The following is a 15305-nucleotide window of genomic DNA, read 5'->3' as shown; positions in this document are numbered from 1 at the left end:
CTCTAAAATTTCACCGAAAAAGCAAACATTAAAGTTTGAATATTATAAAAATAACTGTTGAAATGATCAATTTTATACTTGAAAAATGAAAAGGTGACTAATAAATAGTGATGTGTGACTCTGCATCTTGCTGTTTTGTACAGTTGGCAATGTCATCATCATGCATAAAAACTGTGTGTAAACATTCCAGCACATCTAAAGTAATAAAAACTGTCTAATTGTGTAATTCTGCATCAGCGCTGCTTTGTGACTCCTTCATCTTTTTTGTCTTCTCAAATCTCCTCTTTGTTTCTCTTCTTCATCATCTTCTGAAGAATCTTGATGGTGTCATAAATCTAAACTGTGGTTTGATCTAGAAAATTAAACAGTACAAATAAAAGTGTCATTTAATATAGCCACATAAGAGAGACAATTGCAATGTTTCATTTTACCTCTGCAAATATGATTCAAAAATCATCCATGACTCACCATCTAGAAAAAGCGGTGATTTACAGCGGATCTCTCTCATCTTCTGATCAAAAAGGGCCTTCATCTCCCTCTGCAAGGTGCCCTCACGATGCTCTGTGCCAGCTGGCACACAGGAGGGCACAAACTCCAGACTGTCAGTGCTGCCATCGCTGCTGGATGTGCTGTCGGACAGGCAGAGACCGTTGGGTATCGGTCTCACCTGTTTGCTGTAACTGCCGTAGCTTTGTGCTCGCTGTGCCTGCCACTGGGAAGCAAGCTTGCGGTTCACCATGGGTGTATGAGGGGAGGTAGTTGGTTTTCGAGGGCAACTACGTGAGCGGGCCTTTGTTCGAATTGGGGTGGACGGTCTGGGGGTGGCTGGAGCCTCTAAGGTCCGTCTGACCCTGGCTGGGGATGATGGAGGGATAAGTGGAGAGGATTTGGCTTGAGGCTGTGGCACGGGCTGAGGCTCAGGGACTGAATCAGTTTCTGTTGGTTGATCTGGTTCAGGGGTAGTTTCCTTGTCTGGCTCTGTTTCTGTTGGTAATTCCTCAGATGGTTCAGGCTGCTCTGGTTCAATTTTCTGAACTGTCTGCTGCTCAGCGCAGTTTATTTGTGGTGATTTGGGTTCATTCTCCAACTCAGCTTGAATTGGATTTTGGCTGTCAGGGGCAGGACTATCAGGACAGGAAGCCTGGGAAGAGGTCTCAAGGTCAAAGCTATCGGCTATCACACGAGGAGCCACCACCACGTGGTGCGAGTCAGTGGAGGACATCCGGCTGAAGATCCCTCTCCTTGTCTCTGGTGGTTCATGAATTTTAACTCTGTGAGCACGCTTCACTGGCTCACTCATGGCCAATTTGTGGATGGCAGCCTTGGCTGCTGGCCCTTGCACAAGAAAAGACATTTCTCCATTCCTGCTGTCCTGTGAGATGGAGTCTAAATCCTTGCGGAAGTAGAGATTACGTCCGTCTTCTGAGGACTGCACGGAGAAGTCTACAGAAGGATGCCTCTGATGACCCTTGATATGTTTCTGGGCTGCTTTTTGGATGTGTTTCCTGGCCACTTTCACTGCATTTGTGGCCTTAATCTATTTTATAAAAGACACCAAATGTTTTAAAGATTGATGAAATTAAAGATGAAATTAAATGTGTTAGTTTATTTGAAGTAGCTTACCTTTCCTGTCATATCAATGATGGCGACATGAACAAAGATGGACGACTCTGCCATCCCTTCCAGGTACACATGCCGATAACCTACAAGTTTAGCATCAGAAGAATCATGTTAACTCATGACATATGTCATATGAATGTCTCATCAGAAAAGATATTTTGAAAACACAAACAAGCTCTGTAGCTCTGTGATGTTTTGCTGTGCTGATCTTTAAACTGAATACAGTTGAAACTATAACAAATTAAACTTAAAGTCCCCATCCACTCAAGAATTTTGCTCTTTGTTACTTCACTCGGATGTTTTACCTGCACTGTATTTGACACTAGAGAGCTGTGTTAGGGGGAAATTTTCTCTGTGTAAGTTAAATTTAAGATGAGTACAAATGAGCATTATTTTGTGACATCACAACTAGTTTGGCAGCCAATCATGGACCAATATACAACTGTATATGTGTCAATTTGAACCTTGAAGCCTCCAGCCCACACACACTTAGAACTGACTTTTCAGTGAAGTAGGAGACATCTTGTGTCCAGTAGTTAAACTTTTGAAACAAAAAATAATTGCCTATATTCTGGATTTTTCAACATGACAGAAGGTTCAGATGTGCTTTTAAGAATTTTTAACTAGTTAATTAAACTTTTAGTTGGGAAAATCATAACAGATACACATCGTTCAGTGTCTGGAGGGGATCTTTAAAGGTATTTTTTCTCTGAGCCCCCCCAGAGTCTGCATAACAGATATTTTATCATGTAATCTACCTGGCATCATGCTGGTGAGAGCTACAGTCCTCTGTCCAATGAAATCTCGACCAATAGGATCATGATCCCACACTTGGAAACGCACCAGGGCGACCTGCGGCATTTGAATATTGAAGACGAGGGTCTCCTCCCACATAGGGTTGAAACCTGAATGACAGTAAAAATGGAAGTTACACAGACCGGAAAAATGAAATGTTGTCACTTTGTATTCCAAGATGGATTCTGTGCACATACCGTTATCATCCACCACCCTGGTCTGCTGCTTTGTACAGTCAACAGGTAGACCGATTATCTCAACCTCCACAAAGGGGTCAATAATCTGGAGGTGCAAAAACAGATTTATGTAATTAAAAAAAGACAGACATCTCTTTTATTTTATATATTACATAATTTAAAAGGTGTATTTATAATATAGTTAAGATTATGTCTGTCATATGTTGATCTCACCTCTCCTCTGTCCCCAAACATAGAGTCTTTGGGTTTGGGAAGCTGCTGTCCACTGATGATCTTCAGCACTAACTGAGTCTTTCTGTGTCCTGGTAGAGAATCCTCCATAGTGGGGTTAAAGGCACCTGAGGAAAACCAAGAAAATTTGCCACCTCCTCACACAGGGACAGTTGCCACTCATGCTGCACAATCTGCATATATGCATACCTTTATACATGCATTTAGGCTTCAGAATATATCCGCAGTTTCCATTGCTTGAAAACTTGGCTCGGTTCAGTTCAAGCATACGTCCCTCCGTTTGGTAATTCATTGCAACTAAAATGAAATGTTAACATATGTTATACACAAATGAAAAGCTGCTACGACACCAAACAGACCTCTCATTGTAATTTTGAAAAAGTATGTAGTATTGTAGCTTCTGTGACAGTCCTACCCATATGGCATCCTGCATTCCAGTATGGTTGTGGGTTGAAGTTGCTGGAGTCGACTCTGTAGTTGGACGGGTAGACTCTGAGCAGCTGACGTTGGTTAAAACGGACCAACTCACCCGGCTTCAGCTGTAAGATCTGGTTCATAACCGTCTCGTTGAGGGATGATACCTGCCAACTGTTCGCAAATGCTGCCAGACAGAAAAAAAATAAAAACATTAAACCTCAATTCCCCAAAACTGTGACATCCATGGTAACACATATGCAAACATCTCAGGTTGGATGTTTACTTTACTGTGATGATGCTTGAATTTACCTTGTGTTTCTATGTCATGTACACGGACAGATTTTGTGTACTTGACCAGGTCAGACAGAGCTCGGGACAGCCTCATTGTTTTCCTCTTCCTGAGGGGAGAGTTGTAGACATACAAGTGTTATAAATAACACAGAGAAGATAAGATACCTAATACTACTCAATTCAAAGATTAGCCTTACTTGGGATGGTAAACAATTTGTGTCCTTTCCCTGCTGCCGCTGTAGTCCGATTCTCCATCAGACACAACTTTACTTTTCACTCTGATTCTCTTTTTCCTCTGAAAAAAGAGATAAGTTACTTACAGAGGAAGTTTTTTTTATACAACTAATCTCAACAGAAAGCTGTCACATTGATTATTTAAACTTTTTGTTCAAGCGGCAATGAAAATCATGTATTAGGAAGATGTAAAAATAGGAGAAAGTAATCAAAGCTGACCTTTCGTTTGAAGCTCCTTATGATCGATCTGGCAAATCGCCTCTTCTTTTTAGGTTGATTGGCAGAGGTAGCACTATTCTCATCCTAAAATAGTCCAACATAGTGTAAATATGTGTATCCATCAATCAATTGGTCTACCGTTCTACCTATCTATATTTTTATAGGTATCTTTCACTTGCCTGTGAGTTATCCTCTTCATCATCATCATCTTCTTCCTCGTCCCCAGTGTCTTCATCAGACACATCTCCTTCCTCTGCATCAGGATCAAGATTTGCAGGCAGCTTCTTTCCCTGAAAAACAACAACCATTTATTCAAACTTTTCATGTGTGACAGTGTTTGTCTTTTACTGCTGTATAACATGCTGTTGGAGTCAACTTTACCTTGACTAAAACTTTCCCCTTCAGGATTTCAGGGGAGGGCAGCTTCTTGCATTCATGCACATTGACGTTGGACAAGTCCAGTTTGTCCTGTAGCACCTCTTTCAGGTACTCAGCCATCTTTTTCTGCTGAGGCACAGTGCAGTGGTTCTCTATGGACAAGATCACTGGGTACCTGTGGGGGGTGGAGTGATGATACCTGAGCCACTGAGCCAGTGCGACATACAGGCATGATGATTTTTACAGGACAAAGGAGCACTTACGGTGATTTGGTGAAGGCATATTTGTTAATCGTTTCAATGACGTCTTTGAAGAGGATTTTTGATGTCAAGGTGTAACCATGATGGATAATGGGCTCCCCGTCTGGCCCGTCCCAGCAGTCCACTAAGAAAAGAAAAAAGAAAGACAGAACCACAGACACAAGGATGATTGAATCACCACATCTGTACTGTCATGAAATTACAGTGATGACAGCTGAAGTTCTGTTTTTACTGGCTCTCACCCTCCACACAGCGACAGCCAGCCTGGAGAACATAGGCGTACATTTCCACTCTAGACTGAGACAACAGCTGGTCTCCTGTCAGGTAGGTGTTGTGCGATGTGGCGATGAAGTAGTTACACAGAGGCTGTGTCATGTCCTGGTTCACCTGGTTGTGATCAGGGTTGAAGATATCACCTGCAGGACTTCGCATGTAGTTGGTGAAACCTGAGGGAAGGATGTTTCAGACCCAAGTGTTTTTGTAATCATGTATGCTAATAGTCATACCTATAGTGACAGATGTGTCCCTGTTGATGCTATCAATAATTGTCAGTATGCATTATTAAATCAGTTGTAACAAGTAAGTTCCTCGTACCATCAATACCCAGGACCATACGCTGCAGGTTCTCAGGACATGGCTCAAATTGGGCCACTATGTCAATTAGATACTCTCTGGATAGACCTCGCATCTGCAAATAAAATAAAAACTTTTGTATCAACTAATCCAATATTTTACACACAAGGGAATAGTTCATCATTTTGCTTTCTTGCCCAGAGTTAGATTAGAGGATCAATAACACTCTCAGGTATGAAGCTACAGCCAGCAGTCGGTTAGCTTAGCTTAGCATAAAGACTGGAAACAAGGGGAAATAGCTAGCCTTGCCCTATTCAAATATGAATAGGGCAAGGCTAGCCCTGCCAACACCTCTAAAACATTATATCTACTTTCCTCAATCTGTACAAACACAATAATATTTTTTGGACAGGCACTGTCTCTTATGGTTTTATTTTTGTACGGATTAAACAAATGAGACATAAAGAGTTAATTAGTGAAGTGCGGATAGGTGGATTTTGTTACCTTTGGACAGGGCCAGGCTAACTGTTTCCTCCACTTCCAGTCTTTATGCTAAGCTAAGCTAACTGGCTGCTGGTGGTAGGTTCATATATACCATATAGAGTGTGTAACTGAACTTCTCATCTAACACTCGAATAAGTGTATTTTCCAAGTATCATATTATTCCTTAAAAATATATACACACAATAGAATAGATTGAAAGATATAAATAGAAAGATTGGTTTGAATACTTTTACACTTTGTTGTACCTTCTGTTCATTTTCCAGAAAGCGGGCAAGGTCGTGTAGATCCAGGACTTCTTTTTGATTGCTGTAGGAGATCATTATCAGGTAGAGGTCTCTGCGTGTGGAAATCATCTTATAGAACGAACAGAACTCTTCAAATCCCAGAGAGCCCTGGTTCTCGTCTGTGTCTGCTTCCTACAGATAGCCACAAAAGTATTTTATGAGCAAGGCTCTCTCAGTACTTGTGATTTCAGATAACCACCCCACCAGAAAGAAAATATGTCCCACATAGCCATCTGAAGGATATATCTCTAAAACCAATCAATATGATGAAGTAAATTTCACAGGGACTGTCATCATCAGGAGGGGAGGACATTGAGCTTCTGAACCGATGCAATATTGCAGTGCAACAAAAGCCATCTGTTCAGCGGTGGCCATATGGCTTTCCTGTGGCACTCTCCTGCACTGTTCTACCAAAATACTGTATATACATGTTGTCTGCTAGCTCTGCCTCTGTTCTCTTGTCTGACTGCTTCTCTGGCTGAAATAATGTGATGATCACATAGGCCTCTTAAGTAAACAGCGAGGATTTTCCACCTTCTTTTAACTTAAAAGCCTTGATATTTTAATTTTCAGCCTTAGTTTTACAATGAACTAACAAACCTGTTTAGCCATTTATACCTTCTAAATCTGCTTCTTAGCTTCTCCTTATGAACTTATGTAGCTTAACACAGAGTGAATCATGTTTTGTAGCCATATAGCCACAACTGAATGAAAAAACATTTCCAATTGTTAGGCACTGTATTATATATACTAGATATTCAAAACCAGACATACAGAAGTATTAAACAAGCAGTGAGGTAGCTTTTATGGTGGATTATGCACATTAAATCTATTATAAATTGCATGATTAAGCTTTGAGGATATGCAGTCTTACTTGGAACATCTGCCTGACTTTCTGCTTGGGTAAATTCACGTTGAGTTTGTGGAGCAGCTGGTGAACCTCTCCAATGCTCAAGGTGCCATCTCCATTTTTGTCGGCCTCAGAGAAAGTCTGCTGTAACCACGTGAAACCGCAGTTAAGGCTGAACTACACAGATGATGATCAGTTCAGATTTATTCTCAACATCTCACACAAATGGCCTATTTGATTTGTTTTCTTTTACATAATCAGTTTAATATATAGTCATGTATTTGTATCATTTATAAATTGAAAATATATGAATGTATTAAGGATATTGATCACGGGTGCGCTGCCTCCGGGCCAAACTGTCTTCATCACTAATACCAGCCATAAGGTATTTCAGCCCAGTGATCCAGGTGCGGGTCTCCTCTGCGTTGGTGGAGACCAGGTCGAGGGACTTCACACGCTCCCCGTAGTAAATGCTGAAGCAGCAGTTTGGGTCGAAGCGGTTGTCTGCGTACCGCCTGAAGATCTCTGACTTTTTCCCTTCGCAGACTTCATGGATGGAATCAATAGTTACTGAAACAGATGATCAAGAACAGTTCTGATGGTCATTTAGAGCTTGCCTTCATTTTAAATTTAGTGTTTGTTTTCTATCACTGATTCATGAAGAAACTGTTTTTCCTGTGATTATGAGCAGAACTCACTGAAAATATGATTGATGATTATTTGTAATTCTATTAAGTAAATTTCCATCAGTGTTTGAGTTTAGCACAGTATAATCTTTTGAGTAGATATCTACCAGGCTATAAATGGTGCACAATTAAATCTATTGAGTTAAGAAGTCAGTGGAATATAACTTTATTAAGCATCACTGAATCAGTAGAGATAAACATCATGACATGGACAAAAACTGATAAAATGCTACAACAAACATTTACTCAAAGTAACTTTTGCTCAACTTTTACCCAAGTCAAACCATGCTACTAAGCATTCCGATTTCATAGAGGTCAAAGGTCAACACCTACAATATCACTAGTGTACAAAAACATTATGAAAAATAGAAAAAACAGGCAACTATTTAGCGTTTTAACTTTTTATAGCCTCTCTCTCCCATTAAGTCCTGTATAATGGAGTACAACCAAACTTGTATGTGCACATGTTGCTTTAATTGCCGTAACAACACACAACAGGGGGTTACAACCAAAGGTGACGTTCAATCGATTTATCTATTCCTCTCTTAATTGTTCTTAATTGTTTTTTTTAAATCTAATTAGCATATTAGTGATGTTGATTGACTTTACAGTAGTTAGACTACTCTCTTGCCATGTGATCAGCGCACAGTGACTTCATCTTGAGGGCTGCATCAAACCAAAACCAACACATATTTAACAAGTGATAAACACATATTCATCAGATGTTTGGTTCTGAAAATTCAGAACATTGATGTCTTACTTTTGGCCTTGTCATGTTTCCTGGAGGGCTGCCACCGGATGCAGGACTTGTGCTCGTCCAGGTAAAAGAATCGGACGAGTCCTTTCTTCTTTCCCTTCAGTTTGGTCATCTGAGTGCCGGTCTGCATTGTGCACATGCACCTCTCCACTTCCAGAAAGCACAAGGAGACACATTAATCATCAAGTAGCAGGTACTGTCTTAGTCAAGCTAGTCAGAAATCCACCAGGTCACATTGTAATTTATTTATTGCTAACATCAAAGGGAGACTACATATCAAATATTCAGTGTATTGTACTGTATATACAACTGTAGTGAAGAATTTCTCATTTTTCGCCATTCAACTATACTTAACATGGCATGTTTTTAAGTAAAATGTAGCATTTTTGTGGCTAAAATAGTCATTTTCCCTTCATTTTGTCAAAAGTGCTTTATTATTATTGAAATTTCTGCTGAGAAAATTTATACTATCTGCAATACTGCAGTGCATTTGTTGTGATTTTGTGTAGGGAAGTGATAACCCTAAAATGAATCCCTGAAGCAGTCAACACAAGGATAGATTTAAAGTTGTTTATGAGATTATAGGCTGCGTCACACAGGGATTTAAGTGGCTGTATACTGTAAGTGTTAATGATGAGAGGCACTCTTGAAGGAAAAGATACTAAAAACAAAAACACAAAAATAAATTAATTATTAGTTGCATAACAGTGATTTAAGCTTTTTCTCTTCCTTTGCTGACATTTCTTGTCACTTTTGAATGGTGTGTACTCAGTGTTTGTGCTGGAGTAAAATGTCAAATCCAACAATTTTCATGCAACATTCAGGTCTTTCTTATTCATGGTGAGGTGGTGCTGTGTGGGCTGAGAGCAGGTAACCTTTGTTTGTAATCTGAAGCTCAGATGCAAGTGACGCAACCTGGAACATCATTCAGGCTAATCCTAAAGGATTGTCTACTATCCATATGCCCATTATCTACTCACAGGCCTCCGTGCAACTCCTTTCTGTTACATGTGTTGTTCACACTTTTTGGGCGACTCTAGCAATAAAACAATATGGTTTAAGTTTCAAATTCATAGCTGCTGCTCTTCAAATGTCAAATAAATGTATTTTTTGGGTCCAGTAAGGACAAATGATTAAAAAATTCCCTCTTCAGTTTGCAGCAGATTGTAGCTCCATCAGCTAAACAACCTGTTGACATTCTGCAGTAATTTGAGAGTATGAAGGCAAAAATATTGAATAAGTCATTAGTGAATCTTACCTATCTGACCCAGCCTCCATTTAGGCTGTGCGACCACACTGCCACCAATCCAGAAAAACTCCTCTGCAAGTCTGGAGATGGATGCTTTCTGCCAGAGTTTTGGGGAGCTCATAATGGACGGTGTGGGCGAATTTAAGGGATTCGAGGCATGCTTCGCTTCATGAGAGGAGCCCTTAGCCAGCGAGGGGGAGAACTTTCCTGATGACAAAGATCCTAATGACTGAAAGGTGGTCTTCTTAGGTGACAGAGAAGCCATTGGCGGGCTGCCGCTCAGCCCTGGAGACAAAGGTGCCATCGGTGGGGTGATGCTCATCCCTGAACTGTACATTTGAGTCCAACTCTCCTGTCCCATTCACACCACATGAACCCACCTTCCCCTCACTCTGCTGGACTCTTCAACAGAGTTTCTTTTTAGCACAGCCTCTCTCATGCAGTTTTCAAAGTGTCAGCATATCCTCCTGTCCCAGTTGAAGTCCTCCCACGTGGGATCAGGGAACAGTCTTCCCATCCTGAGGGTTCATTCCTCCTCATCCTGTGTCCAGTGATCCAGTGTAACAGCCATATAGTTTCTTCTTTATTTATTTATTTCTGCACCGAGAGAAGGCTTGAAGAAAGGAAGTGAGCAACTGGTGTCAGTCACTAAATCTTCCTCAAGCTGTAATCCTGGAGTGAGGCTTCAGCCTTGCTTTCATGGAGGGATTTTCACGCAACCAGTAAGCCTATGAGGAAAGAGAGTGGAAGAGGAGGGGTGCAAATATTCATTTAGCAACGCTTATGGCTCTCCTAATCATAATAGAGTACAGAAATTACAGTAGATTTAACAGACTGTCCTTATGATAGATAGTATAGTGATTTAATCACACTGGTGCATTTGGTAATTAACAAGCTTGAAGGCTCAACTCTTCAACTGTGTGTAATGATTTCCCCCTAGAGGCAACAGTGTGGCATACAGAGCATGTATACGTAATGTTACTATACACAACGAGATCCACTGATATTTGGAATATATGAGTAGAGTTACTCAAAAAAGACAGAAGTATATTTTCTATTTTAAGCTTTAAGTTTTACTTCAAAGGCTCTACACACTTGTAACAAACCCACACCCAAACATGTGTTTTCACTTATTTTTTCAAGATTTTGTGGGTATGTTTGATTGATATCTTCTTCACTCTTGGATGTTTTTGCAGCTGTTACAGCGGGACAACTTATAGTTATCAGTTTGCTGACTTCAAGTAATTCCCTTCATACTGCAGCTCTGTCTAATTTCAACCTGAGCAGCCATGCAAAGCGGAAAACACCTGTGTGAGTGTGCAGCGCCTTCAATGCCATCATCAGGAGCAGATAGAGGCATCAGAAAACAACAGCCAATAAATACCAGGTGTGATCAGTTGCATCAGTTATGATGATGATGTGACAGACCTGTACTGCTTTAAGATTTAACATCGATAGGTAACTGTTACTTAACATCCTCACTGGCTTAATATCCTTTAAAACAGAAACAATATGTATGATAAGTCTCTCGGTAAGAAATGGCTGATGTGGGTCCTATAGTTAAAGAACTGATTTAAAAGTTTTAAATGGAATTTGCCCTTTTAATGAGCTTCTGAAGAAAATGTTTAATATTGAACATAATTTACTTTCTGTAAAGACAATATCAAAACCACTGACAACATTTTCTTTCTTTCTTTCTCAAGTGCTTTTTGGAAAGATATGTTTGTTTACAGTCTCTGTTACAATAGACCCTTTTCAAGGCAGACATTTTGACTTGTCAAAGCAGGAAAAGCACAGGTGTAAATAATATTAACAATGGGTCCATTCTATTAGTATCCCAGTAAGTCATGCCAGTGAGCGAGCTTGCAGAACGCTTGAACTGGGTCACCTAAGTGGAATGCAGCCATCATTAATGTTATTAATTCCACCTGTGCTTTTTCTGCTTTGACAAGTCAAAATGTCTGCAATGAATAGAGTCTATTGTCTTATATTTAAAAAATTACTATTATTGTGGGAATTCTTCATTCATTCAGCCAAATTTATACAAGCAATACCTTTTATTCACAATCATTCACCATTTTTGGACATTTTAGACCAAACGACTAATCGATTCATCAAGAAAATTAATCGATAATGCCCTAATTACACTTACTTTCACAAGTCAAAAGGTCTTCTCTAAAAGCATTTGCCGTTTTAGCAGATGAACTGTACTCTTAAAGCCTCTAAGGAACTATAGTTGTTTAGATGGCATTGAGTGCATTGGGCATTGATATCATAATACATCCATGGTTGATATGTAATGATTCAATCTCACAAACAGTTGGCCGGTGACATCATCAGCCTAACTGATGCAACTGAGCACACCTGCTATTTATTGCCTGTTGTTCCCTGATAGCTCTGCCTGCTCCTGAGGACGGTTTTAAAGTAAAACCAACAGCTTGAAACACACTCTTACTATATCTCTTATGAAAAAAAGATAATTAAATGTGCTCTTCACTTTATTCCAATAGCAGCCTCTTATATAAAGTGTACAAAAGTACATCCACACACCCACACACACACACACACCCACACTGTTTTTATTGTATTGAAAACGTAAAAATCACTCCTCACAACACCATAGGATTGATTTAGATTTTAATGGGTATTATACAAGTTTTCTGAAGGAAAAAGAAAACATTGAAACAAGAGGCAAGTGAAACCCCACTTCCAAACCAAAACTACAACAGCATCAGCTAACAAAATGGATATTGCTATAACACTGTACCCAACAAATACTGAGCGAGGGTATCATAATGATAAGACATAAAAGTGTTTCTTGTCTAAAATATACGAGAGCACCTGGGTTTAAACCATTGAAGAAGAAGGTGTCGCTTCTACTCTATCTGACAAGGGAGGTGCAGAGATTTCAATTCCATTTTTCAGTTTTTGGTCTGTGGTGTAATATATACTCTATAATTCAGCAAATAAAGATCTTCTCAAATAAACAAAATCAAGGGGAAGATTATAATATTCTGTTGGTGTGTCGAACCTACAGAAACTACTGATAGGTCAAGTTCACGACCATTGATGGTTCCATCCTCCTTAAACCGACACGTCCATCCATTCTGGTAAATGCCCTGTGATTGCAATGATACTCAGGGATACAACAATGAAAATGCAGTTTAGCAAATCCAAATATAGACTCTTTTTGGTTTCAAGTAAGAGCAAAAAATAATATTCATAATCAATTTTAAGTCTGGAGCAAGCAAACATACCAACAAATATCTTATTTACAATATCATTGTATTTACATCAGAGGATACGAAGGGGAAAGTGTGTTTAAATTCAAAGCTCATGTTAACTTGTGATTTGAAAAATGTAACAGGGAGTACAATGCACAATGCAAGGTTCTTTTCTTTTAAAAAGTGCAATTCCTTTTCTTAAAGTAAAAAAATATATATCCATATTTTGTATATATGTAGAAATGTTGTTCATATAAACAGCATTTGTTGATTTACGAGCCCTAAAACCAGTGACTAAAAATGAATGCTTTCTGTCAATAGGCAGCAAATTATTATAGAATATAAATTATTTTACAATACTCAATAGAAAATCAGAAGTACCGCATTTCAACAAAAACAGACAGCTATTGGAGTTTTTTTTTTTTCTTTTAGGAGGGCAATTGTAGACTTATCTGCACTAATGTGAGAGGAAAATTTGCAATTTATCACATGGTTTGGTTGCAAAAACATTACTGGAAAAAAACAACAAATGAAGTCGTGTCATAATATTAAAAAGTAACACTTCCATAAAATATCTAAGCATAAAACAGTGGTGGACCTGAAGGCGGCCCACATAACCTCCAATACGTCAGGTTTATAAAATACAAAAGGTAGACAAGCTGGTATACATGCGTACATGTTTGTATATGGATGTTTTTTTCTTGCCTGTGGAATAACAGTGCTGCGCAAGCAAATATTTCTTAAAAAGTACATCCTCTACACAGTTATAAAAAGCAAGCTGATATTAAAAGTAAATAGTGGTAAACTGGTGTCTCTTGTTTCCAGTGGTCTGCAACGACACCTTTGAGTGTACCAATATTTTGTGGCACCAAGAGTTTCATCATCTACTCATGTTTCACCAGGCGCAACATGTTTCTTCCCTTCATATTCAAGTAGTGTTATGTGGCTATATTTGCACATCTTAGAATAGCTTATACCAAAATAAAACCGTTGGACAGCGTCAGGTGTCTAACTGAGGGCTCTGACGTCACTGGAGAGATGTGTTCATCACTGAAGAAGTCTTTCTTAGTTTCACGCTCTACAACATGCTCAGACATCATGCTACTTTCCAGTTCATTTCATAAAATTCATATATTGCCATAATAATATTGATTTATATCATATCATATTATATATGACAGATTTTTCCTCTACAAAACTGACTTTGCATTTTGCTGAGTTTCTTTTCCATAACAGGAGGTGCAACAAAGTCCTTAACCATGCTTCTTTTCATTGAGTCTTTTACTCCAGTTGTGCAACTTTAGGATCCATTGATGTGTTGTGTGGTCTGTCTGTGTGCGTCTATGGAGTCTCCAGGAGGGCAGTTGTCAGCCTGCAGGGCCAGCTGGGTTTGCAGGTCTTTAACGATACTCTCCAGACTCTGCCGAGCTTCTCTCTCCTGCTGCAGTTCCTGCCTCAGCTGCTCCCGGTCAGCTTCTGCTTGTTGTAGCTGCACGTGCAACTCTTCAATCTGCACGACACAAGTGAACACAGGCAGCAGTCAGAATAACTGAAACACTAATTAAGGATCTGATCAACAATCTTTTAGTGATAATAGGCATCTTACCTGAGTGGAATACTTGACCCGGAGACGCTCAGCCTCACAGCCTTTGTCACAAACTCGCAACTGTCTCTCCCTTTCCAGCTCTCTCTTCAGCCGCCCACAAGACTCCTCCGCGTCCCTCATCTTCCTCTCCCAATCCACACGAAGGCGTTCGATCTCTTTTCTCAGGTTTCTCTTGGCTTCTATGGCTTCACGAAGACGTCCTTTCTTAGCCACCCTCACAAACTCCAATTCCTGTAAAAACATCACAAATATCTCATGTTTAAAACACTCATATGTGAAAGTCTTGTGCTGTCATTTAAGTGTTTTTCATGCAGTATTTTAGATGAATGTGTTGTAATACCTGCTGAAGGCTGCGTTTCGCTTGCACGGCAGCTGCCAGCTTCTCCTCCTGCTTCACTCTCATCCTGACAATCTCCTGCAGGAGTTTTTCTCTGGCTTCCTTGGTGTCCAGGCCAGAGTAGAGCATCTGTCTTAGGGTGTCCAACTCTGGGCAAACGGTCGCTGACAGCCAGGCAGGTCCCTCCTGAGATCGAGCAACACTCTGAGGGGTCATAGTCTGGGACACACCGGTGCAGGCGGAGGGAGGTGAAGCCAGGGAGGAAGCTGGCACTGGATCTAAGAGAGAGCGAGCGAGAGAGAGAGTATTAACATTATTAAGACAGTGATTAAAGTGCAAGAATACTGTTGTGTTTAATCTCAAAGATTTAGTATGTGAAGGTGGGCTTTTGTTGATATTCACCTCATTTTCTCAGGCTTTAAAATTAAGTTTTTGTATGCTCACAGAAAGTTTCATAGCTGCATGTATAAAGAAGAAAACCAAGCAGCAAACCACAACTAATGTTTCCTTCCTTCCTTCCTACTTTTGTGGCTACAAAGCAGCAAAGTCTGCAGACAGCAACTTGTCTCTCTTGTACTTCTTCCATTAAACAC

The 15305-nt window shown here is 39.9% G+C and overlaps 2 protein-coding genes and 1 long non-coding RNA gene across 3 annotated transcripts in view; 1 reads left to right on the top strand and 2 right to left on the bottom strand.

Moving 5' to 3' along the window:
• plch2b (phospholipase C, eta 2b) lies at positions 1 to 10872 on the bottom strand. Its single transcript, XM_067587024.1, has 21 exons — positions 9555 to 10872; positions 8300 to 8446; positions 7180 to 7423; positions 6878 to 7007; positions 5965 to 6135; positions 5237 to 5330; positions 4885 to 5088; positions 4646 to 4766; positions 4386 to 4557; positions 4184 to 4294; positions 4005 to 4088; positions 3749 to 3846; positions 3570 to 3658; positions 3259 to 3444; positions 3033 to 3140; positions 2826 to 2950; positions 2613 to 2697; positions 2379 to 2525; positions 1624 to 1703; positions 469 to 1537; positions 1 to 352 (listed from the first exon to the last, which is right to left on the bottom strand). Exons 1-21 carry the CDS (start codon positions 9904 to 9906, stop codon positions 336 to 338), a joined length of 3834 nt encoding a protein of 1277 aa, XP_067443125.1. The 5' UTR covers positions 9907 to 10872; the 3' UTR covers positions 1 to 335.
• Positions 4888 to 7149, top strand: LOC137181368 (uncharacterized). Its single transcript, XR_010928144.1, has 3 exons — positions 4888 to 4966; positions 5983 to 6045; positions 6988 to 7149. It is a non-coding gene; the product is annotated as an uncharacterized lncRNA (long non-coding RNA).
• A 1293-nt stretch (positions 10873 to 12165) lies between the features above and the next one.
• Positions 12166 to 15305, bottom strand: part of skib (v-ski avian sarcoma viral oncogene homolog b) — a 34313-nt gene continuing 31173 nt past the window's right edge. Inside the window, exons 5-7 of the mRNA XM_067587011.1 lie at positions 14716 to 14990; positions 14376 to 14606; positions 12166 to 14279 (exon numbers count right to left, since the gene is read on the bottom strand). Of these exons, the coding sequence (XP_067443112.1) occupies positions 14070 to 14279; positions 14376 to 14606; positions 14716 to 14990 (716 nt within the window). The 3' untranslated portion in view covers positions 12166 to 14069. The remainder of the gene's footprint in view (positions 14280 to 14375; positions 14607 to 14715; positions 14991 to 15305) is intronic.

The sequence above is a fragment of the Thunnus thynnus genome, chromosome 4, assembly GCF_963924715.1.
Source record: "Thunnus thynnus chromosome 4, fThuThy2.1, whole genome shotgun sequence".
NCBI lineage: Eukaryota > Metazoa > Chordata > Actinopteri > Scombriformes > Scombridae > Thunnus > Thunnus thynnus.
The sequence above is the reverse complement of the archived record's forward strand: the minus strand, read 5'-3'. Positions and strand labels throughout refer to the sequence as shown.